Consider the following 27875-nt stretch of genomic DNA (forward strand, 5'->3'; position numbering starts at 1 on the left):
GGCAGCGGGAGGTCCCTGCTCCCCGACGACCTCGCTGAGCGTTGTTGGTCATGTTTCCGTGTTAGTGCGAACGCCGCCGCCGCCAAGTGAGAAACCTGCCTAATGAAGAAAGGACCAGAGGAGGAGAAATGTGTGACACTGAGCTGGGGCGGGGCAGAGGGCAGAGGTCAAAGATGAAACTCACACATCTTCCTGCACAGCTACCCCGTACACAAGAGAAAAATAAAAGAAGAGAATACCACCTCAGAACACACTGCGTAGTTTGCAAGTGCAACAGTAGGATAGAATTTAGGATTGCAGTGTGTCCATACTTCAATCCATCCATTATCTATACCGCTTTTCCTGTTAGGGGTTGCGGCGGGCTGGAGCCGATCCCAGCTGTCATTGAGCGAGAGGTCAGGTACACCCTGGACTGTACGCCAGCCAATAGCGACATATGGAGACAGACAACCAGCCACACTCACGTTCCCACCTACAGGCAATTTAGAGTCACCAAGTGACCTAATGAGCATTTCTTTGGATTGTTGGAGGAAGCAGCAGTACCAGGAGAGAACCCACGGGGGGAACATGCAAAATCCACACAGAAAGGCTCCTGTCCAGATTCCAACCAGGAACCTCTTTGCTGTGAGGCAACAGCACAAATATTTTAATTATGGACTCATAGAAACCATCTTATAAGTCGTCGTTTATCAAACCATCTACATTGTGGAGCTCTATGATGTCATCAACAGTTTTTTCTCATACTGTTCACTTCCGACTGTCCAATGGAAGCATGAAACAACTTAAAGGTGATACTTTTAAGTGATACATCTAAGGCTGGGCGATTTATAGAGTTAAGGTACATCAATCTATTTTCAAACAAGATATAGGGTAAGACAATATCGATACAGTTTATGTAGCATTTAAATAACGTTACAGGCGTCTCATATAGAGCTGCCAGCTCACCTTTTTCTCATCCAACTGTCTGCCTCTCTTCAGCCTGCTCCTCTCTCTCTCTCTCTCTCTCTCTCTTTCTGAGACAAACTAAAAAAACAAGAATATAACATATATTTTTTTTATGCAGAAAAGTAACATTTTTATTTTATATGACTTTAATTTCACAAACAGGGAGTTTATTTTGCATGTACATGTTGATCTTGTGCAACTGACTGTTAATATAAGACATCTCGATATATTTTGAGTATTGCCTTTCAGCTTAATATCGAGATATGAGTGATGGTCCATATCGCCCAGCCCTTCGCACATCCAACTATCCCATGAAGAAGTTGGGAAGGAAAAAATCCTGTACACTACTCTGGCTCAGCATCACCTATTTATTAGAAAACATTCAGCATGAGTAGTGTGCAAGTTTTTTCTTTTCAATGTGAAATGCTGACCCCCGAAACAAATAAAGGACGTGCCTGTAGTAAATGCTGCTTTAGGTGGTGGACTAAGCAAACTTTCAAGCATTAGTGTCAGTAAAAGAGAGACATTCTTCAGTCATTTGTAGGATTTTTATCACAAAAAATGAAATGTCAAAACACAAGATACAATGGTTTTCATATTAAAAGGACAAGGGGAGCTTGTTGGTCTGCAAACACAATCATCAATCATTCATTCTTTGGTTATGTTTTATTTCTTTAAAGACAGATCTCTAAGATAGAAGGTAATGTACAAAACGTATAAAGCGATATAAAGCATTGCTGGAGATGAAAATGGCAAGAATCAAGTTTAAGTCACAGAATACAAAAACAAAACTAACTGTTGAGTATAAGAAGATGACATGTACTGTTGCTACACGTGTACATTTTTCTCTTTTTAGAAGAATTCTTCACATTATCGATACTGTGTTTTCTAGTCACTCATGAGCCTGGAACAAACGTGTGGTGCCATTAACATGAAAATGAGTTGGGTTTTTTTTCTCTGCTGCAGAGGTGCCTTATCCAGTCTTCTCACACACAACAACAGTGCACCATTAAGACGAGCCGTACACGACAGCACATTATCTTTGTTGGCGTTTGGAAAGGGACGATTTTTTTTTTTTTTTTTAAACCATTTAGCTAGCAGTGCTAATGAGGGCCAGCATTAAGTATCATCACTTGAACATCAAAGCGGATCTCCAAGACAAGAAAATGACTCCGCTTGTGATTCACTACAAACTCATCTGGAGATACACAGAAGGAGAAAAAAAAAAAAGGAGAAGAAAACTGCCTTTACCCTGTAATAGTTTACCATTTCAACATGACAGTTCATGATTCCCTTTTTGTGTTGTGAGTCACTGGGCTTGATACATGAAAGCCGCTTATACGGCGACCAGGGTCAGCGTTTTTAATTCCTTATGGACGCCCTCGTGAACAGAGTGCAGTTCAACAATTCATGCACACACAGTTTGTATATTAAGTGGAATCGTAGAGAAGATGGGTACCATATACAGTCGATAAAGCCTGTGTGTAAATAGTAGAGGAGGACTCTCGTTGATATAAAGACATGAGCTGTACATGGTTTATCTTAAAGTAGCAGAAAACTGTACAGTAAGCCAGTCAGAACCCTTTTCAATCCAGAACATAATCATTTGCACAACATTTCCAGTAAACACAAGGCTTTAAACATTGCCACATAAGGAGATGAGTTTCTTTGGTATATGTTTTCATAGAGCTTCAGACAACAGAGTATGAGGACACATAATGGAGAAACAAAATCAGAGGTATAAAGGTGGTAATAACAAGACTAAAGTCATATGACATGAATGAACTTGTCATTCTAAGAGAAAAGAGAAAAAATTAAATTGTAGTATGATGTGAAAAATGTAATACTACAAGACCATATATTAGACTACCCTTCTTATGAATGGATTCAGTTTCTTTTTCCATTCATCCATGTGAGGTTGGGTCGCGCATGCAGCAGGCGCAGTGTGTCAACCCAGAGTTCCCTCTACCCAACAACGTTTTCCTGCTCCTCCAGGGGGGATCCGAGGCTAGGCAGTTTCTTTTTTAAAAGATTTATTTGGGGTTTTTGTGCCTTTATTGGAGAGATTGGACAGTTGGACATCATGAGGAGAGAGAGACAGTGGGAAATGACATGTGGGAAAGGAGCCACAAGTTGGAGTTGAACCTGGGCCACCAGCTTGGCGGATTGTAGCCTCCATACATGGGGCACGCGCACTAACCACTGGGCCACCAGCGCCCCTGGATTCAGTTTCTTGAGCAAACTTTTCAGAGTTGAGGTTTTTATCAAACCTACCATAAATGTAGCCTCACTCATTGTAGCGCAGATGGCTGGCTGCACTTCTGATATCCCCCTTCTACATAACATACAAGCTAACCATAGCATCAATTACGGATTCTTTCTTGTTAAATTTCCATTTAATCTATAAAAAAAATAAATGGACTTCATGCTTGTGCATTTCCACCTTATTCATGTTATATTTTCCCTTGTGTCTCATAATATTTCAACTTTATTCTTGTCATTTAATGACTTAATTTTCAAATCTTTTTTAACCCTTCATATCCTCCATGCTCTTATACTCCATCATAATGTCCAGCCTTTTGTAAGAAGCTAAGAATTAGAAGCTCTTCAGCTTTCTTGTGCAGTTTCTTACTTACAATAAGCCACTTGTATTTGATTTGTTTAGTAATAAAAGAGTCAAACATACCACCCTCAGAGCAAGCTCATTCTCAACCTTTGGTTCAGAAAGTCACAGATGATGATTCACCTTTGACATTTCACCAGTTTCTGCTGCTCTACAGTAGATCGGAGGAATTGAGTCTGTGTTGCAAAACTACGTATGCAACCAAGAATGTTTGAATTGTCACATAAATCCTTTACAGTGTAGTACAGTACTAAGACTAATGTTTCTGAGCGTCATAAAAGTGTTTAGTGTGTGCAGCACATCGGTCATTGGAATGACTAAAAAGAGGCAAGACATGATTAAACAGCATTCCTGATGAAACAATAAAATCTCTAAGGCAGTCTGTGATAATACTTCTTATGAAAAGAATAGAACAGGTAAGAGAAAAAGACTTTCCTACACACTAAATGTTTAACTGACATGTTCATATAGTTATTTGTAGCCCCTGCTGAGCTGGTTTTGGTGGAGAAGCCCAGTGTCAAAGTACATCTTTTAAAGCAAGCTTTACACAAACACACACACATTCAACAGCAACACTCAACACACACACATATTTCAGCTATCACACACATGCACACACACATTCCCTCTGTCTGCTGCTGAATTCAAAGTGACAGCTGCAGCCCGTTCCTTCCATTCTTCCATCCAGGGTCCAGTTATCCCCTGCAGAGAGACACCCCGGTCTACCCCAACGCAGGCCTCCCTTATGTGGGGAAGCAGATGCCGCAGCACTCCATACAGATTTCCAGGCAATCCGAGGACTCGCAGCAGGCGTCCATGATGCCACAGTCCATGTCGCAGGGGCAGTTGCAGTCGTCGCCCAGGTCGTCGGAGCAGCAGCAGCAGCAGCATGCCTCCGACGTGCACGCGCCGCACGAGGCCTGCGCCACCACCATGTTGCAAAGTGTCAGGAACTCACAAAACAGGCAAGCCAAGATGCAGTGGACGCAGCAGTCTGGATCAGCGTGACACCAGCCAGGGTGATGAGTTGTAAGGTAAAATAAATGTGTGAATTGAGAAAATCAAATTGACCCAAACACTGACAAGTATGCACAAAAATACAAATTAAAGTGTACATGATGCAAATGAGATTTTCCCTTAAATTAGTGCGTGTTAATGGAAACGGTACATGCAGAGCGAGTGCATGCTCGGCAGGCTGACAGTAGCTGCGTGGTTAAAGAAGGTCAGAGCCAACTACACAGGGGGGGGATGAACGGAATAAGACAAATTCAAAGCAATGAATTCCCCCCCTGCTGGTTTGATTAACGGACTGTTAAATAATTGTGGCATTATCATGCAAACGGCAAGGTTGATCACAAAAAGGTGATTAGTAAAGTCCAAGAGTCTCCGCTGGTAAATAGGTGGATTAATGCAGGCCATTCTTACACCTCTGATTAACATTTTAACTCCTCACAGACGCTCTTTGAGTAGCTGGTGGCCGGTTGCAGCTTGTTTTTTCATTGCAATAAAGAGCTCCCCTTTAATTACAAATATGACCGTTAACCAGCAGAAATGTTAGATATTCTCTTCACAGTTGTAGGAGGTTGCAGGAAACAAGATGATTCATCCCAAAATAATTTGATTCCGGTAAGAAAATCACAATGTGAAACTTTATCTGGTGTAAGGGTGCTACAGCAGTTACAGTAATCTGTTGAGTACAACTCTCAAAATAGTTGTCTTTGGAAAAATAAATAGAGCGAAATGCAGAAAAAAAGGAAGCAAGAAAATCTGAAGTTGTTAGTTTATTCACATCCTGTGGACAGCGTTGCACTAATAACAGATACATGTACATGATTTATGTTGTCATCAATCATGCTGCTCCAAACTTAAACTTCTGTAGTTGTATCTGAGTCAGTAAATCATTTGAAATATCATTGGGTGAGTGCGCCTGGCACACACTCCTTGCAGCTGTCTCCTTTTTTTGCACCAAGGCCAGCACAGCACCACTGCTTTGGAGTGTTAAAAAGACATGATGTGGATGTATGCAGAAAAATAGCATTACAAACAGGGCACATTTGCATAACTTTCATCAGCCCATCTTGAGCTGTCAGAAGGGGCTGTTACTGATTGGGTTAGAGGGAGCGCAAAAGGAGGAGAGTGTGGAGGACGAGCACGGGGAGGCAAGCTGTGGACCGCTGGATGCTCATGTTTGATTAATCAAAGTAAAGGGGGATTTTTTTTTTTCTTCCTATTTTTTGCGGTGCTCAGGGGCTGCAGAGCTGACCAGAAGCAGTAGCTGAGTGTGATACAAACAAGATGGAGAAGGAACATGAAACGAGCAAAATGTGCAAGTGTGCAAGTGCGCCTGAAGTTTGAATGCATCTTATTATCCTTATCTGAGGCCATAAAAAAAGTGTAGTGATGGAAGATGCATGAGAATGAATCCTGCACTTATGCACACCTCATGTGGACAGTGCAGAAAGTTTCTGTTGTCCAGGTTTTGGATTTCTACTCACAGCAGAAACAGCAACAACAGGCAGCCAGTCGTCAGCTTGTAAAGCTTTGGCCTTTACAAAAGAACAAGGATGGGGAAATTTATGACAAAAGAAGTGTCATGACTACAATTATATGGGTGTCAGAAGCAGCTAAGCACTATTTCTCTGTCTGCAATGACCATTAGAGAGTCAATGATTCAACCCTGAAACTGCTTATTAAGCATGTTTACAGGTTTTAACTGCATCAGGTTTGTGTGTTTGGAAGAGGAGAACTCTGCAAATAGTGCAGCTCCTGGTAAAAACCTTGCAAACTAGGGATGTTCCTAGCGACCCTTTTGAATAAAATGGAAATTTAAATACAGACTAGTCGGCTAGTCTAAAACTAAGAAAACACTAAAAATAAACAGTCAAAATGTAGCTGAATATATTAAACACGGCTAAACATCATATTTTGCTCAGCCTGTTTAGTTGCAATTTGAATTAATTTATTATAATCTTCAATAATAAAATTGACAGCTTTTTAAAATGCTGCTTAACTCTGCGGCTAAACAATTTGTTTACTGAGTGTGGCTAAGTTTAGCATTGCTAGCACCACTGATTATTCGGTTCTGCTGAATATGTTTACACATCACACTGGTCGAGTCTTAATATGCCAATTTACCTGCGCTTTTCCTCCAGGATAAGAAGCAATCTGTCCGCGATGCTGGTTTACATCAGGGGAGTAGAGCAGGAAGAGCAGGCTCACTGGTCGGAGCAATAGGCCTGACTAGTGGTGGGTTGGCTGCATTACACAACACATCGTTAACCCCTTACGTTAATATGAATATTAATAGTAGGTTTATCCGATTTGTAATTCTGATGCCGACTAGAAAGGGTGACAACATTTAAACTTTTCGATGCCACTGACGAGGTCGGAACACATAAAGGTAACTGATCACTACAACACAAACTAATGTCTGGCAATTCTTAGACATCTTCACAGACACTTTTTGAGTAGCTGGCAGCCTAATGCTAGTAGCAGCTTAGCTCGCAGGTTGTCTTACGTGTCCTGTTTCTGTTTAGAAGAGTGAAACCCAATGGTGTCTTTAAGTTTCCTTAAAATCAGGAAGGATTTGTATTGTGATCAAATCTTGCTATTGATCAATATAAAAAAAATACAGTCATCAAAATGTATAAGCCATATCACCCAGCCTTACTAGCATCCATTATCCTGTTCTGCCCATATGAGTGCTGAAATAAAGCCAATGTGTTAATAAATACTGCCCTGAGTTGTGTGTACAAAACCTCAAAGTTCATCCTAACAAACTTTGAAGGACCCAGAGGGTATAGCCATGCCAGTGTTCAGAATGAAAACAGCAGACTGTGAATACGATATAAACACAGTACACAGGCATTAAGCAACGGCCGGCCATCTCTGCTATTCACTTGGATGTATAATTCAACACCAGCGATTAGTCTGGATCTTAGAGAAGCCAGTAAGGAGGGGTGGGGGGGGGGGGGGGGGGGGGGGGGGGGGAGGAAGGGGGGGTCCTATACTGTACACAAGAGAGAGCTGGACGCAACGCACATCTCCATGAAAACAGAGAGAGACAGACAGAAGGGCAGACAGAGACACAGAGTGAAACCAACCAACAGACAGACAGAACAGCACACACTGACACTGCTCCTGTTTAATGTCAGCGAGCAGCGATGAAGCCCACAGTTTGCAGGGGCAAAAAAACAGTGTCCGGCGCCTCAGAGGAAATAGTTTGAGACATCTGGAAAGCTAACATCAAAAAAAGGGAGCGGCATGACACAAAACAAGCTGGATGGGCCTCAGAGCGGCAAGCTGTGCAAAACATTCAAACTCACAAAGAGGGAGAGAGAGCGAGGGCAAGATGGTCAGACGGACAGCGATAAAGAGAGAGAGAGATTGATCAGGAAAAAACAACTTTGGCGGCCATGGGAATGCATAGAAGGCACACATGGGTAAAAGAGGGCAGAGGGTGTAGACTGGATAGCAGAGGTCCACTATATGCACTTTAAAGCAGGTCTGTTTATAACCCATAAATGAGGGAAAGTCAAAGCTGAAGGAGCTCACACAGCACACAAGAACACATCGAGGTTTCAAAGCAAAGCACGCTTGCATCTTTGGCCCTAAATCTCTAAATGAGGCTAAAGCAGCTTGAGGCTCTTAACTGATTACACACAATTAACAAAAAACGCAAACTGGATGACAAGAGTTGTGACAACCCACCCCGCTGAACAAAAACAATGTGAGCAAATGACTCCTCAGAAGCGGCGGTGTTATCACAGATTGGCTACGCTGCCAACGGCATGTGCCAAGAAACACAGGGAGCCGCGGAGTCCCCAGAGCTAGCTCCAGCTAGCTTTACGCCTTTTATTTCCTGTGTTCAGGGGGCTGTTTAGGAGGCTAATTTCACAGGCAAACAGATTATGTTAATCCGTGTAAACATTCAAACACCACAGCTTGGCTGTTTTCCGGGGGGAAATAAATAGTTGAGAGCGAACATATTGATTCTGAGAGCTCTTGTGTCTGCAAATAAGCAACACAAAAGCCATAATGAGACAGACTTGTTGAGCTGATGTTGTTTTCTTTTTTCTCTCTTTTTTTTTTTTACACCCTCTCTCTTCTGTTCTTTAGCAATTAAGATGTTGAAAACATGACGTGTCTGGAATATCTCTGGCGGATGAATCCTACCCTTTTTCTGGAGAGGTGTTGTGATTGTGTGTTGGTTTGTTTTGCTCGCCTACAACTCCATCTGATGCATATTTTACACATCATCAAATAAAAGATCTATCTGCCTTCATTTAAACTCATACCTCAACCTGACCATTGTGAATCTTTAAATAACATAACACATTTTATTTTCCAGTTTACCCTGAAGTAAAAGCCCACACAAAAAGAGAAACCGGTAAAGGTCTTGAGTAGGATGAATAGGTAGGAATTACCCCTCCACTTTGATAAAACGTGCTCTAGCCCTCAAATCGTCCACGCTACAGAACACATGCATGTCCACAAAGACACACAATACATGTACATGTATGTTGTCTGAGGAGGGACGCGATGGGGCCTTATTAATGAGAGCCAGTGTGGTGCTGACGGGATGTAGGGAGAGCCAGAAAGGGCCCAGAGAGGTGTGAGGGGCCGTGAGGGGCCCGAAGACGGCTGGTCACGACTTTTAATAGGCACCCCATGCTCTCAGGCCTCGTTAGATGGTCACACCTATCTACCCGATGGAGGAGGACCAGCCGGCCGCCTTCATTACTGGACACACCTCGGCATTGCACCTGACAAAGTGACGGCTTCCCCACATGGCAAACGGGCCCTATGACTTGTTGTTAAGGAAAATAAAAGCCACAGGAGCGCGCTAAGATGCCACTGGGTTGACGGGAGTGATAAATACGAGAGGTCATGCACACCCCATCATTAAAAGGTGAGAGAATGTAGGAATTTATTATCAATATCTTGTAAGGTATTATTTCAGCAGTGCCTCGCACAACAGCCCCCTCAGCACAGAATTCTCTTTGATTGTCATATGTGGTGGTGTATTGTTTCAGTATGACTGCAGCTCATGTTTGATTTATAACAAAAATAGATATTTTAGCTACTAAAATCTACCAGTTTATGTTTTTTAGAAACTATGTAGTAACTCTCTTTATTTGAGAAATAAAGTGGTAAAAAAACGTCATATACAGTAAGTATTTGTATTGCTTGAAAATCATTTGTTTCATATGTTCAAATGGTTTAACAATCATGTATGCTTGACTGATTTGTTGGTTAATTTACACACAACAAAACATCCTTATGAAAGCACAATGACCGGCATTGATCCAGAAAACCGATGGAATGAATATACAAGCCGATTACAGAAAGAAAGGCATGAAAGCAAAAAAGTGTTAGCAAAGTTAGTAGGAGAGTCTAACTGTGTGTATGTGTTGGTTTGTGCTCTCTTGTGCGTGAGACACTCACCTTCAGGTAAAGGAGGTTTCTGGGACCCCGTAGAACTGCCTTTGCTGCGTCGGCTGCTGTCGCTGTTGACTGACAAGCTGGACCTCAGTTTCCTCTGCATCCTCGTCGACACGGGCGTTGACGGCTGCTTCCTCGGCTGCTCTGTTGTCGTCGCGGCCGCCGCTGCTGCTTTCGACCCACCTGTGGCACCGTTGCTGATGTTGCCACCGCAAGAGCACATGCAAGTGGCCCCTGCCCCGCCAATCCCGGGATGGATTCCATTGCCGTTGCTCAGCAAGGGCGTGCCAGTGCCGTGATGGAGAAAGCCATTTTGGTCCTTGGCAGCGTCTCCCCCGGCGGGCTCTGAGGGCACATGCTGAGTCTTAGACTGAGGCTGAGCTGGAGGGAGACAGGAGAGATTACATTTTCACTCATGTTTAGTAAAGAGTGGGGACTTAAGAACCTGCACAATTACTTTAATCAGTATTTAAGGCAGCTTCCCTGCAGTACTTTACTTTTCATGTTTTAATTTGCCTTTGAAAACCTTCAAGCTGAGTCTAAATACATCAAAATCCTTTCAAACTGAAAAAAACATACAGCTTTGATGTGGAAGTTGACCACTAAATACTACCGAACAGCAAATGATGAATGCATACGTGTTTACTTAAATAAGTTTGCATTTCTACTGGCTATTCATTATGGAGGAGAAACTTGTGGATTCCTACTATTCCTTTGCCTTTTTCAGATAGACGCTTGATAACTTTATATTAACTGAAAACAACTTTGTCTCTTCACGTTACACCCCACATTTTTTACTCATATATAAAGTCCCAGTTCTTACAAAGCGAACACAGTAATGGAGACACACCACCAATTTCAGCTTAATAATTCTCAGCAAATCTTGCTGCCATTCCCTAATATGATAATATCGATCATCTGGCAAATATTTCATCCCAGCATGACAGAAAGAAGTGAGAGATATAGGAACCTTATATGTGACAGGTTCACAAAAGCCAGCGCTGCAGGCAGATAGACGTTTGTGGGAGCAGCACCCAGGTGAGTTGAGACAGTGTGCGAGTGCGAAAGAGAGATTAATGCAGTAGAAAGAAAAAGAGAGCCTGTGATACTGTGCATATACAAAATAGCTGCTGTCTGCAACGGTAATGATCTCCTTTCCTCTGAAAAGCTCAGAGATGGCCTCAACTAGTCTCTCTAAGCGGATGTGTGACAGCCTCGAAAAAAGTCAGGAGACAGCGACCTGTCTGATAAGAAAGAAGGCGAAGGATGTGAGTGACTAAAGGAGGTGGCATTTTACTGAGAGGAACACCTGCACATTCAGCTCTACTGGGAGTTACTCCTACATTACCTCCCCTCCACATCAGAAACGCTGTGCATGTGCACGCAGCGGCAGTGCACGTTGAACTTGAGAAGTTGTGAATTATTCATCTCTTCTAGTATGAACTATACTTGTTCTTTTTTTTTCCTATTCTATGCTTCATATACATTAAATAAATGGTTTCTCCACCACTGAATTCTGCCATGTTCAACAATTGTGTGGCAGAGGTTGAAGTGAATGAGTTTTACGATTGTCCAAAAATCAGCACATTTTTTCCAACATGGACTCAAACTTAATAAAGAAGTCAGTCATTTTTTTCCGTCTGTATATTCTGTCTTTCAGCTCACCAACAAGTGCAATTACAGTTAACAAGGGAGGGTGAGAGTGTGGGAATCAGGGCCTTGCGCCTTTTTAACAACACATCACCCTGGGAGAGGCCGGACGTGAATGTGGATGTAAAACAAAGCAATTAAATACACACGCAGGGTTTTTGCCTTCTCCTCATTCTGGCTCCTGCATGCAGCTTGGATAAACAAATATAGACTTTGGGGATCAGGATTCCATGCAATTTGAATTAGACAACTGGGTAGCGCGCGCGAGAATTCATTATGCAGTGATTTAAGATCCAGGTTGATGGATTTTCTTCGATGAAAGACACAAGCTTTGCAGGCTGCCCATGACAATGTGGGGAGGGACTAAAGCTGGCTAACAAGAAGATTCAGAGTCCGCCTCGTCTGTTGTTGTTCAGTTTTACCCCTGACAGTTGCATTTTTGTTACGTTTTTCAATCATTTTTAATATATGCACCTTGCATTTTTACCTCTGTGCTTTGGTTAATACTAGAAAGCTAGGAATACGCTCAGACTTTAGTACGGTTTTTCAACATAGCAACACAGTGGGCCTTGTTCTCCTTTAACTTGAATCTCAAACATCACGATTTCTCATTCGATTCCTAGATGTGGCTACATATTGTTTATGTGTAAAAATAAAAAAGGACTGGCTGACAATTAACAGAATGCCAGAGAAAATCCGTGTAAAATGGAAATAATTAACTTATATATTATATAATAATTTCTAATGACGTCCTTCACACACAACAACACAACACACACATAACGCTGCAAAGTCCCGAGTTTTTCACATCTCTACTACTTAGAAAACTCCTGCCAAGAAGATGACAGCTCATAACAAATCAGTCACCCATAGCATCCCGCATAATAAAACAGTCCTTTTTCCCATTTAGGTTTAACAAAGTAGCCACACAAGCTCGTACACATAAACACATATTCATGCACAGAAAGGCCGAAGCAGACTGGGAGGCATAATTACCTTTCCCTTTCAGGAAGTCAAGCTTTCAATTTAGTAAAGTATAAATAGTCATGTATAGAGTGCATGGCTGTGTGTTTCAGCAGCAGGTTCCTGGATAGTCTTCATACAGTCCTAGGCTTTATTTTTATCCTGATGAATATGGTGACTAAGATGAATGGACACAGTGGAGTGATATTCATAATCATTGATCATGATAATGATGATACTGTCAAAGATGGCAATGACAGACTTGTACAGTCACTAGGAGACAAATGAAGACATAATGAAGAGAGAGGAGAAATACAAGTCCTGTTGGAGTGTGCAGCGCTGGGAAGTTTGGGAATCTAAAACTTTCACTGTACATCCACGGCGGCAAACAAAATTATATTTTGAAAAAACAATTTGCTTTTTTCTGTAATTAATGACAACATACAGTTGAGAGAAAAAAACACAAACATTTGTTAAATCTGCTTTAAAATGTATGGAACAACCCATCAGCAATTTTGCATCAGATCAGTCGATCCAAATTAATTAATTTGAAGATCATTTAGAAGTGTGTGCACAACTTCCATGAGCTTTTACAAAGAGTAAACATAATGCTGGACGTCATATTTTCAAAATAATGTACAGCAATAATTAGAGATGGGACAGATCCGAAATAACAACGGTATCTGGTCCGATATTGACGTAATTTACATATCAGATTTCAGACTGACGGCGCCGATCCACATCACCAATCAAGAAGGATCGTTGAACACTTTCAACTCACACAGTCTAATTTTAAAGACATTCAGACTAAACTTTAAGAAGTGTACATAAATCGTCTCCAAGAAGTTCAGACAAGATGGAACAGCTCCTATGTGATAGAAATAGGAGCTGAAAACTTTACAGTTGTTACTGCCTCCTGTTTGTATGTGGAGCCACCACAAAGTTCAAATGAATTTATTTGGAACCTTTTTATTGATTTGTTTCGCTCTTTAGGTTTTTTTTTCCCTTAATAAGAAATGCAATGCCAGGTTGACTACAGCTTTGTGTACCCTTACACATAAAGGCAACAACAAAAATAACACTATTAATTGTGTTTTTTTTAAATATCGGAATCAGTATCGGTACAAATGTTTCAGAATCGGATTGGAACTGATAAAGTGGATTGGTGCATCTCTAGCAATAATAAACTTTCTGAAAATTAAGTTAAATTCTCCATCTTCAAATAAAAAAATGCAAACAAGAGCTGTGTCCAAATAAATCAACTGAGCAGCACACGCACTGCTGCAGCATTATTCCTATAGCACAGCAGGAAACACAAACTGCATCAATACTTGATATGAATTACTCCCAGCAACTTTTCTTTAGAATAACACGAGTTGTGCAGAGATGGGTAGGTGTCCTGAGATAACTGAATGCACACCACCTGACAGGTTGCAATATAACACCATGTTTTGGAGGAACAACTGGACACACACATGCACACACAGACTTCAAATTGGACTTGTAACCGTCCGATTTCGAGTACATCAACAACTGTTGAGAGTGTACATTTGTAGTTGAATAAAACATGGTACTCCCCTACACACGCTGTCACACACATCACAAGGGAAACTAGGGGCTGAGTGGTTCTTGACTGTCTAAGCAGCATCCCAATTTGGTCCCAGCTACTGGTAGCTGACAGCCTCAAATATCTGGGGAGCATTTTTAAAAGGCCAGTGTTTGATGGATTCATGAAGAACACACAAATATAATTGCCATTTGTCACCGAGTCTTCAGCGGCTGCGCCACACAGGGACCGAGCACCGGAGTGCCTGGAGAGCGCTGGAGCTGCACCAGAGCTGTGCAGGGGATCGCTCTGTATGTAAAACTGAGAATATAAACACCTCCGTTTTTGTCACAGAAAAAAAAGGTCCTACAGGAGGGAACTAGAAATTGCACCCAAAAGACACAAGAAAGAAGAGATATACATACAGTACATATGTCTAAAGCCTACACAGACACACACACATGCACACACACACACATTAATTCATACAGACTACAAGGCAGACCTACCAGGAAGAAATATGCATGCATGCATGTCAACTAAAACAGAGCTGTATAAACAAGAATTCTAAAACAGTCCAGAACATGAAAATATAACGCAGAGGTCATACAGGGCAGCATGGAGATTCTCATTTGCACACCACTACGCCGAGAGTCACAGGTAAGTCAGGGAGAGGATTGAACAACCGCACAAGCTCTGTGTTTCTAAAGCTCAGTCCTTTTTAATATTAATGCCCCAGAGACCGGGAGAAAGAGGGAGAGGAGAGACGGAAGGTGTTTGCCTAGGCTTATTAGAATGCCCATCATAGCGAGCATACAGTTATTCAAATGTCACATCATGTCAGCCAAATAAACACCACAATCCAGATCTTGTGTTTATCTACTAATAGCAGTTATTACACAATGCTGCAAGTTTGTCAGTTAACACCGAATGGAATATGAGGTAGGAAGAGGATCCTTTATTTTTTCTGAACAGAAACTTTCACAATACACAGTGACAGACAGTTAGCTCTGAAATGCAAATTCTTCTGACACGGCCAGCGTTTTGTTTATCTTTTTTTGCTTTGTATTAGAAAAACATGTATATTTTCTGCTCGGCTGCCCATGTACCTGCATGATTGAAATGCTAATTTGTAAATGTGCAATGACCTAGCCAGACTCCTCTTACCACCACCACCCTTGCTGCTGCCACCCCCCACCTCCTCTCTCTGCCAAAACAGCCTGAGGTATCATCTCTCCTCCTAACAAACAGCAGCGCCGTGGAACAGCCTCTGCCTTTCAATCCAAAGGGATATATATTCTCATTAGAAATTATACATCTTCCCTGGCCATATTTATAGACGCAAAACCAGGGGAATTATACTGCAGAGAGAGTGAGGGGGAAAGAGAGAGAGAGAGAGAGGGAGGAAAATAGTACAATGAATGTTATTACAAAGGGCTCTGATTGAAATTTTCCTTGGGCGTATCAAAGCCTCGTTTACCGTTTGACCTTCCAAACTACGGGACAAGGACTTTCTTTATTGTCTAGAAAAATGCATTGGAAGGAACAGACAAACGACACGAGGATCATCATCCGAGTGTCCCGGCACAACAAAACCCACCAACTGTGATTAGCATCAATATACCGCAGATAGCCGCGGTATGAAATGAGAGCAAATTGGCGATGTCAACTGGCAATCAGGAACGAGCATTTGGTTAGAATATTAGCCTCCTGGCGTGGAGTTTACAGAGTGGACAGCGACCTGACAAAGGCTAACAGAAATGTCACCTGTTTCAATAGATATCTTAAAAAGAAAAAAAAGGGATGCTAGACATCACACAGGCATCATGGTGTTGTCAGTTTAGACACACACACACACACACACACACACAATGTTTTGTATTTATCCAAGATAAAATGATGATGATGGCAGAAGAACGGATGGTGATGATGACCGCTGAGGATTGCTAAATTACCTGCTCTGATATTGGATCATCATCAGCAAAAGTGACATGCTGTGTGCGTATGTGTGTGTGTGTGTGTGAGTGGGTGTGTGCGTTTGTTAACCTGCAACAGAACTCTATTAGCTCTCGTCACCTGTCAAGGCTGATCATATTGTGTAGCATCTCATTTAAGCAGGAAATGTCACATTTTTCGCCTGTTTTTCTATCCCCATCCCAGGACGGTCACTTCATATTGCTCAGCTCGTTTTCGGCAGTGACGCTTAGTTTCCACCCCGTTTTAATTCTCTGTGACAGTCGTTCAAATTTGGCTCCTCTAACCTGCTGAAGGGGAAGTGACACATGAAGACAGAGCTTAATATTATTTCCAAGGCCCCCCCCCCACCCTCCTCCCTCTTCTCCTAACCACCGCCGCCTCTATGCAACAAAGAGAGAAGCAGTGCGTTAGGGACTAGCTAATTTCAAATTTTGCTGCTGATTGAGTGGAAAAAATAACCCCCTCGGACCTTGTTCTGCTTAATTACATTTTACAGTAGAAAAGGCAACTTGAAAGACAAGAGCTTGATTTGACGAACCTCTCAGCATACTCAGTGCATGAGGCTGGTTAAGGTGTGTGTGTGTGGTGGTGGTGGTGGTGGTGGTGGGGGGGTCATCAATTATCCTTTGATTTGAAAACGGAACATTTTCCCAGATTAATATGTCTGACTGCTATCTAAATCATTGAAACTCTCAATGAGATGCCATTTTCTCTTACATGAATCACATTGAGGGGGAGTCATTCTCACTCACTCCTACCCCAACTCTCCCCCCTCTCCACAAGCTTTGACCACAGTCTCTGTCTCTGGTCTCTCCAGTGTTGTGTGGAATTTGGCATGGTGCTAATTTGAGTGCTACTAATGTAGCAGAACGCAGGACATCAAGGAGCGTTCAGAGCCTCACAACCTGGCTGCTGTGAGAGACTAAATGTTGCCTTATTCTCTTCTTTTTCCTAATTTCAGAGATGAATTTGTACGAGCCTGTTTCTGCATTAAGCTAGTCAAGCGCCTATTATTCTCTCTCATCTGTATCTTACTACAGTGAAGGGGAGAAGGAGTGTAGAAACAGTCAGTCAAGTGCAGCATCTTTAAAAAGCTGCACATCTTGCACGGATTTAGGCTTTGCACGGCTAGCTACCGCAATTTCTAGAAAGATCAATTATGACGTGACTCAGAGCAGGCCTGAGGGAGCTGCCAGGCTCCATACTCCAAAAACGTGCTCCACCCTCTCCTTCGCTGACGACTCAAAACAAAACCAGAGCAACAGAGCGGGAGTGAACGGGAGGGGAAAGGGGGTATTTTCAGTTTCAGTTACATCGATGACTCAAATATTCCACCAGCTTCAAAATCTACTCGCTGAAGTAGAAGTTCCACAGGAAACTCGCTCGTTTGAAATTCAATGGCAGGCGCGCAGACATGCACATGCGCATAGTCGTACTTGTGCACATACACAAAGGCACAGACATGCAAAAACTTAGACACAACAGCACATACTTGATAAATACAGTATGCATCTTGCAGCACATCCACAACTGGAGATGAGGATCTAGCACTCCCTAAAAGCCAAAAGAAAAAAAAGCTGAGGTTTGACTCTGGGTCAGAAAGGGGATAGGCAGTCTATCAAAATACCCCCACATCTAGTTCCTTTATTTGCTCAGTATCAATCTCAGCATTAACCCTCTGCTAATGGGACAGCTGTGGGTCAGCGCCTCACATCTTCGGGATGCCAATCAAGGCCTTAAGCTGAGAGATCAGCCTTTGGGACAGAGGTGCTAGTCTGCTTCTGAGTGGCTTTTTAAACACGGAGACGCCTTTATCGATTTTAGCTCTTGCCTGAAAGATAGGTGGGGGGTGTATTGCACTCGCCTGGGCCTGTGTCGGCTGTGACTGTCTGTGAGTCTGGACGGGAGCCATCCCCTGGTCCCTGGTCACCCTCTGATGATCAGGGGAGGGGGGTGGGGGGGCTGACAGAATGACCTAGCAGAGAGGCACTGAACCTGCAAACACGAAGGGGGCAAGAAGCTGGAAGCTCGAGGGGGTCATAGCTGGCGGGGGCAACATCAGCAGAGATCTCAGTAATAGAATAGGGTTTTAACCTTAATGTTGGAGCCAAAACCCTGTTAGAGGCCAAGTAATCCCCACTGTGCTGCTCTCATTTGAACTGGCTGATTTTTTTTTTTTTCTTGCTCTCCTCTCCGAGTGGTTTATGAGAGGCACTGATGTTAGTTAAGGAGCTAGTACACGAGTTTAACAGTGCACCTGGGTCATCAGATTAAAAAAATATGAGGTTGACATAATATATTTTTTTATGAAGGCTAGTTGAATTGAATCTGTCGTTGTATTAAAATGCATGATAATACAGGATGCAAAATACAGATGAGTAGTTCATAAAGCGTTACATTTAAGGTACTTCTTATTTACTCGTGTCTTAAAGCAACATGCCAGTTTTAAAATACGCCCCATTGTTTCTCTACTCCAATATTTCCTGTCTCTCCAGCTATCCTATCCAATGAAGGCAAACCCAAAAAAATCCCCAAAAATCTTTAAAGGAAGAATGTGTGACTTTTTGATCCAGTAGATGTCGCCCCTGAGCACCAGCATTAAACCAAAGCAAACTGCTGTGCTGTTTGGCTAACCCCTCTCCACCTGCCTTCGTATAAAGGGGGAGTTAGAAAATGGAACGCACCATAATTAAGTACAAGCGGTGGAGAAAATTGTCCTTTGCTTGAGCTGCAATTGCCTGTGGCCTGCATTGTTGTGTTAGCAGGCTAATGTTAGCACACTTAACTCATAGCTTCACATTGCACATCAATTGACATGATGGCCGTGATCTAAAAACCCATGTATGACATTCAGAAAAGCAGTGAGTAGGATGAGTTATACTTTTCTATAGTACTGGACCAAAACAGCTTTATACGTAAGGCCATCCCGTCCATGTAAACACAGCTCCAACAACAGCACAGCTGGCGGGACTCGCGCTTCTCACTCATTGTAGACAGCCATGACTCAGAGAGACATTTATAAAGGATATACTTGAATTGCAACATTTATGTGTAAAATGTTGCACATTCTTAAATGTCTGCACTGCTAGTGCAATACATCTGCTCTTTGTGTAGTGGATTTTTTAATTTCTGCCTTCATTGGGTTTTTTTTTTTTAACTGCTGTGTGTTTTACTTGAGAAAGGGTTTAAGATTTGAATATTTCTTCCACTTCTGGAAATATGTAGTGCATAAGAACTTTTTAAACATAAAGGTCAATTGGTATTTAAAACAACTTGGAAAGATTACTCTTTATTTCTAAGAGCTGCAATAAAGAAAGAAAAACACTCTCCCTCCACAATATATATATATATGTTGCCTAGTATCTTGCATACTTAAAAGACTGCAATCCATGGATCGACGTATGCATATCTAATCATTTGGCTCAAGTATTTTGAATATCTTTAAAAAAAAAATTAAGAGTGAATAGGCTCGGGCACTTCGGGCAAAATATGCTAATTAACACACTTGAAATTTCCCATATGAAATCTATCTGCACCAAGACAATGAGAAAATAATTACAACAGAGGTAGAATTACAATGGCCATTTTAATCAACCCCTACACTAGCATTTCACCCTATTTATACAATTTTAGATTCCATGACCCACTGGTAAGTAATCACTTGAAAATTACGGTTCAGTTTATAATAGGTCTTTGCTTTAGACACATAATTTCTGCAGAGACAGGGCTCTGAGGATTACTATGAAGATATGAATCTTGCATAACAACAATCACTGTCTGCTTCCTATAGAAGAAGAAGAAGAAGAAAAAAAATATTGAGGGGAAAGAAAACTGGCTTGAGGTTAAAAAGTCTTTGAGTGCTTAAGTAACTTTGGAATATACATGAGGCAACGTGTGACGGTGTAAGAATGTTGATTCAACACTTGGGCAGCAGAATATTTCAGCACTGATCATGAAAATGATGATGAGGAGGAGGAGGAGGCACTTGCCCTTTGTTTCATCCTCATCTTACTCCGCAAAGCATCTAGTATCATAACGCTTTATAGAGTTGTGTATAAATTTTAATTGTTGCACTGTGGAGAAATCTTTTCTTGCAAGAGAGGTACAAGTGTGGACATTTAAACGATCCCTTTGACTGCATTTATTAGGGGTCACAAATTCACTTGCAAAAGGTCAATTCTGCACATAGGTAATAACCTCCAAAAGGTGTGCCACTAAAGCGCCCAATCAGGGATTCACACAAAGGCCACACTAATGTCTTCCTTGAAGAAGAGTCATGTTATTTGACCTTCCTTTCTCATTACAGAATTTTACCAATATAAAAAAAAAACACCTCTTCTTCAGAAGCTAGTAAGGTCATCTTTATCAACCACAAAAAAAAGAGCAATCACAATCTGGTGAATAATGTGACGACTAAACTCCTGAAACTGGTGCAGGTTGGTAGAAATGTATTCAGAAGCAGGGGTTGGAGAGCCGAGTTCCTGTTTGCAGGAGATATCAGCTGCTTGAAAACCCAGAGCCGTCTCTTGAGGAATGTCTGTCTCCCTCCTCCCTCAGGACTGCCGAGCCACAGAGGAACCGTTTTCCAACAAGGGCCTTACATTGAGGGCAGAATTTTATTGTATTTTTTGTCTTATAAGCTGGAGTACTTTGCATTCATGGGAACCACCATGTTTTTTTTAACTGTGGAAATTCACATTTTTTATGATGATAATTTCAGTGGTTTAGTGTTTGAGTTTTAAATGCACTCCCCTTAAAATGTATGCTGAGCTTTGAAAGAAACAGTTTTAATTTAATACAGAGCCACTGCCATGTTTACTTTCCTGTTCTCTTGGCACCCAGCGCTTTAAAAGACAACTTGTCAAAACAATGTTATCCAAACTGAAACGGGATCTTCGCTGTTATTACAACATCACAATAGGCTTCCTCTTGTTGTGAAAAGTCACCCTTCCACATACCGTACACAAGCCTTAAATGGGACATCAGGGAAAGGGAGGAGAAGCAAGGGCCAGGATGTAGGCAGGCAGATGATTTCTTATTGATTTCCTGTTTCTGCACTGACTAGGGCTCTCAATTACCCTTGCCAGCTAGCAATCTGATTGGTCACCTCAACAAACAAAACCACAGAGGGACTATGAGACAAATAGATTAACTTGAGCTCCTTGAAGAATTTGATAAAACCACAAACATCGGTATTTAAAACTCAAAGGTTATCATAGCAGACATTTGTAGCTTTGCCTTTGTTCTACTATTTTCTGTTCTTGTAAGTCTAGTAGCGCGTCTTCCACCCTCTAAAACTCCCTTACCAGACAGTCTGTGTGCGTGTATGAGAGAGAGTGCACGTTTATGTGTAGATGCTGAGAGGGGGTGACATCAATTACAACGCAAAACTGTTGTCACAGGGGCTTATCTGCTGAGATGAAAGAAAAGCATGCCCCCCCCCCCCCCCCCTCCCCAGTAGTGCAATACTCCACACACCTGCCAAGCTAGAAAGACCTCGTGACAGAAAATCTTTTTTTTTTTTTTTCTGCGACTGAATCTCTTTTTCCTCGCTGAATCAGTAAACAAGCCACCGGCAAGTCATTAAGCTTAATACAAAAGAGGCAGGGAAAAAAAGCACCCTGGAAAAGTTAACAACCTAGAAACAAAAGAACTGTTGTGGCAAATGCAAAAAAAAAAAAAAAAACACAATTCTTATTATAGCTCAGCACTTGCATAGATGGAAGCAATCAGCTGCTATTAGCCTTTTCTGACACGTCTCACCCTTCTTAAGAACAATAAAACACACAGGGCTTTTAGCCAGTTTCCTCTTTGTCACCTGCAATCCACCGATGAGTATCAAGTCACTCCACTGAAGAAAAGTGCATTTACACTTAAAGATCACATATTATACAAAATACACTTAGCCATGTTTCCGTTCACTAATATGTGTCCCTAGTCCCCAATTATGAGAAAAGTCTGTCCTCTTCAATTTTCAGAAAATGTGTGCGCAAACAGGCCGTTTGGAGATTTTCCCTTCATGACATCACAAAGGGCAGTAACCCCTCCCTCAGGTGGGTGACAAACCCACAGATAGGTGTTTGTTCTGCCCTCTCAGTCTGCATGCTCACCGTAAACAATTGGGCACGGTGCAAAAAAAGCCTAAAGCCACCAAAGTCCTTCCAGAGAGGGGAGTGGTCAGACACATGGTTTATATGCATGATAAAATACAGGATCAGATTGGATTTATAACAAGAAACTTCAGACATGCTTTGCAGTGCTCTGAGTGAGACTTATTTAAACTTGTTAAAAAGGGGTATGATAAGTGACCTTTAATAAGACCTGCTCATATTCCATGCACTTAAATGCCAAATAGTTGTTTTGTAAATCTCCCTGTATCAGGATTTGCATATTATTGTGTGTTTTTTTTTTCAGTTACCACTGTTTTCCGAAGTTAGGAAATCAGATGAGTCAGAAAACACTGAAGACGTAAGGTGAATGTTATTAGATTGTTTATAGGGACTTTATTACCTCTGCTATGTTGAATTAGTCTTTAAGCTTTATGTAACTGATAACTGTAAAAGGGGGAAAAAACCTCCAGCAGCAGCTACCACAATTCTTTTCCAAAAGGTAAATGTTTGGTACAGTGCAAAAACATTGTGGCTAAGAAGCAATCAGTGCATTGAAAGAGTCAATGCCAGAACCACAAAGAGGATTTCCCCACTTCCCAAACAGAGCGCCGAGGGTTGGAAGGAGAAACGAAAAAGTGAAGAAACGAGCCAAGTCTTGGTCATTATGGCGGAATGAAAGAGCGGGCATGTCACCTCTCACTTGTCCAACCTCAGCGCTTTCTTGATGTTATTTTAATTTCAGATACTGAAGATAATATTGAAGTTGGCTAGCTGACCCTGCCTGCCTCGTGCATATGGAACTGTCTAAGAAACACATTCTTGAAGGCATGTTCATAAAAAAACGAAGAAACTTGAACCACTTAAATGTTACATAAAAACGATCACTAAACACCTACTGAATTTAAGCCCAACCATCTGACTTAGCAGGCAAAATATGTTAATCGTTTTCACTCTCCAATTAAACGCCTCATTGTTGTTTGTCATTAAAAATAACACCACGATACCCTGCTGTCCGCCTCCAGCGCTCCCCAGGTCGTTAAAACTTACTTCTTACAGGCTCGCAATAATTAGGCCTCTCCTCGGTCACGTGACTTTTTCCCTCACTGGCTTGTTTCCTGGGCGACGGTGTTCGGCCTGATGATTCACTGTCGCAGGCATCTAGGGTCACAAGGGTTTAAATGTTAAAACATGGCAGAGGAAGGAAAAACTTGCACACCAAGTTAAGTAACAAAATATTATGGCGCTCCGGTTGTTTACTTTAATGTTATCCCATTACGAGCTCAACTGTTCTGAATCAACGCGCATTACGGACATTCTTCCAAAAACAGATGTAAACTTTGAAAGCAGGGTCAGCCACAGTGGACAAAGTATCAGAGACAGCTGGACGAGCGAAAAAGGTGCAGAGGCTGCTCTGCCTATTTTTGCCAGAAAAAACACAGGCCGCTGGCAAATGGTTGCACAACATAGTGGGGCGATTCAGGTGAAGGCTGTGCCAGAGCTCTGGATCTCATTTTCTCTCCTTCTGTTCCCTGGGTGTGCTCTACCTGCCAAGCTGCTTTTTGACTGCCATAAAGACTGCATTCATCTAAATTGGAAAAAGTATGTGGGCAAAAATGTTAGGCCTGATAGCTCGGCCTGCAAAAACACCAGACAGCTCCACTCATCTCCCTAAGCCGTGTCTTCTGGCTTTTTTTGACTTCAAGACTGTCTGACGCTTTGCTTATTGCACACTGCTGCTTTGTTCTGTAAATAAACCTTCCACAATGACTTTATTCACTGGTTTCAGGCCAGAAGCCTGCTCATAGCGCACTCTTTTTTTTTCTCATGCCCTACAAGTTTTTGCAGTCACATTCTGTATCTTGGGCTCTTTTTGCTTGGAATCATAAAAAAAAAAAAAAAAGTTGAAGAATGACTTAGCAGCACGTTTATCAAAGCTTGATGCGTTTGTTCCGATGCTACAACACTCTCTGTTTGTAAGCAGTGATGGATGGTGGAGTGGAACGGATGGGTGCAGGCCAGCAGCCCTAGATAGATGTGGCACATATCTCAGCTTGGAGCTGATGTATGGTAGCCGCACTTGCGTTAGCAGCAGCACTGTGTGATGCATCGCAGTATTTAGTGATCACAGTTAGAAATAAATTGCTCTCTTCTCAGTACATCTACAGTCCCTTGAGAGGGGAAATCCAGTCTTAACTGCAAGCGCCTTTGAAGGGTCCAGCTAGAATCCATTCGCAATCCAGCAGCCACAGTGATTGCTTACTTTGTCCTACTTTGCTATTTTTTGACAATGCCATAATGATGCTTGGTATAAATAGGGTGGTTAACGGTTCATTGCTTGTTTGAAGAAAAATGAAAAGGGGGTGCGGGGGTAAGCTTATTTTACATGTGATAATCTTAGGGGCAACTAGAAAGTTAATTAAAAACTATAATTGGCTGTGGTTGCTGTTAATAGTCACTAGGGCGTTTCTTCAGACTTTATTGAGAGAAAAAAGCAAAAACATTATCAAGGCTTAACACTGGAGCACACAGATACTGATGTACACTAAAAGTCACATGAATGTAATTTAAAAAGACAAGGCTGATACTGTCCTGAGCACACTGATAAACCAGTAATCTGCTACGCATTCACTGATTCCTTAATGCTGTGTGTGATTTTCTTCTCTTGTTTTCGCCCATGTTTGACCTAGCGACATGAGCTCTTGACGGAAATTGTCAAAGATATTTATAGCGCTGTTTCATTACTTGTGCACTCCATTACAGATTCACAAGAGTGAACTTCACATGTGCACACAAGCAGTGCATCATGGAGCAGGAATTCATGCATGTTTGAAAGTCGCAGAGTGCTTGAACGGACATATTTTTGGCTTTTGGACAACAAGAAGTTGGATGAGAGACTCAGTATGTTGTTAGTTGTGAAGCATTGCAGAGCTAGGCTAATTGAGGCAGTTTTACACACTGTGTTACCTGTTAATAAAATACTAGTTTAGTTACATCTCACAGGAGAACCTCTGGGGAGCCAAAGAACCAACTCTGACCCCCTTAACACAACTTTTACATCCCCTGCTATTAATAACTTGTATGTCCTGAGTGTCCTTACCTTGAGAGGCTGACAGAAGGGGACTTTTCTTTTGCTGGGGGCCCTTCCCTGGCCCTGCCAGCCCTACCGGAGGCAAGACTGTCTCCTTGGACATGAGACAGTTGTCTTTATGGGGACAAACACAGCAGAAGTAGTTCCTCCCTGTCCTCAGCCCTCGGCGCTGTGAAAAAGCAATGTCTCATCATCAGCACAGGCTTGAAGACACAAAGTAACACCGTGTTGCTCATTACTCACATTCAGAAAGTCGTCTGCTTATTCACACAGCGAGAGAGTGACGTCGAGCTGCAGTTACAACTTAGTGGAAATTTCCCTTCCCTTGCGTTTTACGTAAACTTGCTGCCATATTCAGCCCATTAGTTCACATACTCCCCTATTCTTTATCAGAACTCGACGGACGCTCGCTAAGTGTTGTTTATAGCTGACTCGGACATATTTTTAAGAAAGCTTAACTTACCTTTCAAACATGACAACTCCCTCGCTTCAAATTTGACTTATTCCCATCCTTCCTTCCTCCTACACTTTCCCCGAGACGTTGGGATAGAAAAAAAAAAAAAAGAAACGAGGGGGGGGAAACTTCAAGTCCGAAAACTTTTTTTTGCAGCAGGTTTTTTTTTTCTTCTCTAAGTCTAACTTTGTCCAGATGTTGTTGACGTTCGTGAAATATCAACAACTGTCCTCGCCACGCCGTCGACGTTCAGTTGTGGTGCTTTGCTGAGGTCTGAAACATTTTCATCATATCCGGATTCCTGAAGTACAGCCAGTGAAGCCTCTCTTCTTCTCTCCCTCTGCTTCCCTTGGCGGTAGAGAAGTGAGCAAAGCCCTCCCTAAACATGTGTCCTCGAAAATTAAGTTAGGAAAACGGAAAAAACAGGAAGAAAAAAAATTTAACCAGAGCTCCAGTCTTTGATTTTTCACTCATTTTTGACTCATTGTAGGCTATGTTAAAACTTATTAAAAGTTTTGGACTACTAGCCTAATACATGCTGTTCAAATTCTCTCAAATATCATAGTCTCTGGGCTTTATGTTGTGAGCAAAATAAATAAAAACATCACAACATTTTGTCGAAAATGTTAACGTGTGTCAACAAGGGTGCAAGTAGCCTTATTGTTGTGGATTTCATTTGGCCTAATAGGCCTGTCAAGTGAGTACAGTGACTTTTAAAAAAAAATGTGATTATTGTCCAGGCCTAAACTTTATTTCTAACAGGCATGACCAGTAAAAAATAATTTGCATACTAATATTTTTTTCAGTTTTTAAGTTCTCCTTTATAGAAGACATTCAAAGCATTGTCTAAATGTATATATTTAGCCTATAAGCAGAAACAGCAGCATAGTTTTACGAGGGTGCAGAAGGATGCATTGCACCCTAATTTGACATTTCTGCACCCTCAATTTAATGGACACATAAACATAATTATTTCAATAATGAATCAAGGCGTTCAAATAACAACACTGACTTAGAGCTTGTTTATTACTGATGGTCATGACAAGTGCACGTGACCTGTATGTCCACTGGGGACCACATGTGGGGCCAATAACATGCTAATTTACATTTGACATTGCCGGTCACTGTAGCTGCACCCCCTTTAATCTCAGATGCACCCTAAGTCATTTTTTTCTAGAACTGCGCCTGAGCAACATCACCCCTAATAGGCCTATCCAACCAGAGTAAGTCCATTAGGATATCTGTTATCAGAGTCTAATAAGAGGTGGAAAGCTACAACCATGCTGGGATCTAATTGGCCTCAAAAAACATATGAATCATCTGAATGCTAACATACTGTACATTTCACATAGCCTACATTACTGGGTGTACATACATACTAGTTCTGAACTATGAGATGAGTGGGGCCCCGATATTTCAAAGAGGTTAAGTAAATTCCTCTAGTTTTACTTTGCCTACAACTGTGCTACATTGAAATCTCAGGTATCTGAAGTGTAGTTGGCTGAATCCTTGTCATTTGGCAACAAACTCAGTCCCTGACCGCCTTATCTATAAGAAGAATGTGAACATAACTGCTGCAGGAAAGTTAGCCAACTTGAGTTAAAAGTTTGACAACTTATAAGTTTTCCAGACTTATAATCTAAACAACCTCCTCCAACATCTTCTTTTACTTTTCTCCATTTCAATTCAGGTCTAATTCACTTTAAATAATTGGCGACTCAGCCTCATGCTGTGTCCTCTGTGTAGTCAGTAAGATATTGTTTAGTGCAGCTTCTTGCTGATTGCCATCATAGCCATTGAACCCTATTGGTAACAGTATAAGTGAGATTTAAGCCTCGGTAACATGAGAGTGTGGAGGTGATTGATGTGAAATATGCCCTCCCTCATTGACTGGCTGAACTCCATTTTCTGCTCCTAATGCAGAAATCACTCCGGGTCCCCAGCATAATGATTTACGATGAATCTGTGTCAATGTTGAACTCGGCAAACCCCACGTAATCCATCTTGCAGATATACCTACCCTACCCCGCCCCACCTTGCCTGCTCTAGCACGCCCGTCCCCTGCGTTCGCAATG

The 27875-nt window shown here is 41.8% G+C and overlaps 1 protein-coding gene across 2 annotated transcripts; it reads right to left on the bottom strand.

Moving 5' to 3' along the window:
* Positions 1-1592: 1592 nt before the first annotated feature.
* Positions 1593-26135, bottom strand: mdfic (MyoD family inhibitor domain containing). 2 transcript variants are annotated; one of them, XM_061029760.1, is made up of 5 exons: positions 25810-26135; positions 25356-25515; positions 23306-23416; positions 10016-10393; positions 1593-4562 (listed from the first exon to the last, which is right to left on the bottom strand). In XM_061029760.1, the coding sequence occupies exons 2-5, from the start codon at positions 25447-25449 to the stop codon at positions 4312-4314; spliced, it is 834 nt and encodes a 277-aa protein (XP_060885743.1). In that variant the 5' UTR covers positions 25450-25515; positions 25810-26135; the 3' UTR covers positions 1593-4311. The 2 variants fall into 2 exon arrangements, with proteins under 2 accessions (XP_060885743.1, XP_060885744.1); XM_061029761.1 differs by lacking the exon at positions 25810-26135 and adding an exon at positions 25590-25712.
* Between the last annotated feature and the right edge of the window lie 1740 nt (positions 26136-27875).

This window comes from Labrus mixtus, chromosome 22 (genome assembly GCF_963584025.1).
Source record: "Labrus mixtus chromosome 22, fLabMix1.1, whole genome shotgun sequence".
Classification (NCBI taxonomy): domain Eukaryota; kingdom Metazoa; phylum Chordata; class Actinopteri; order Labriformes; family Labridae; genus Labrus; species Labrus mixtus.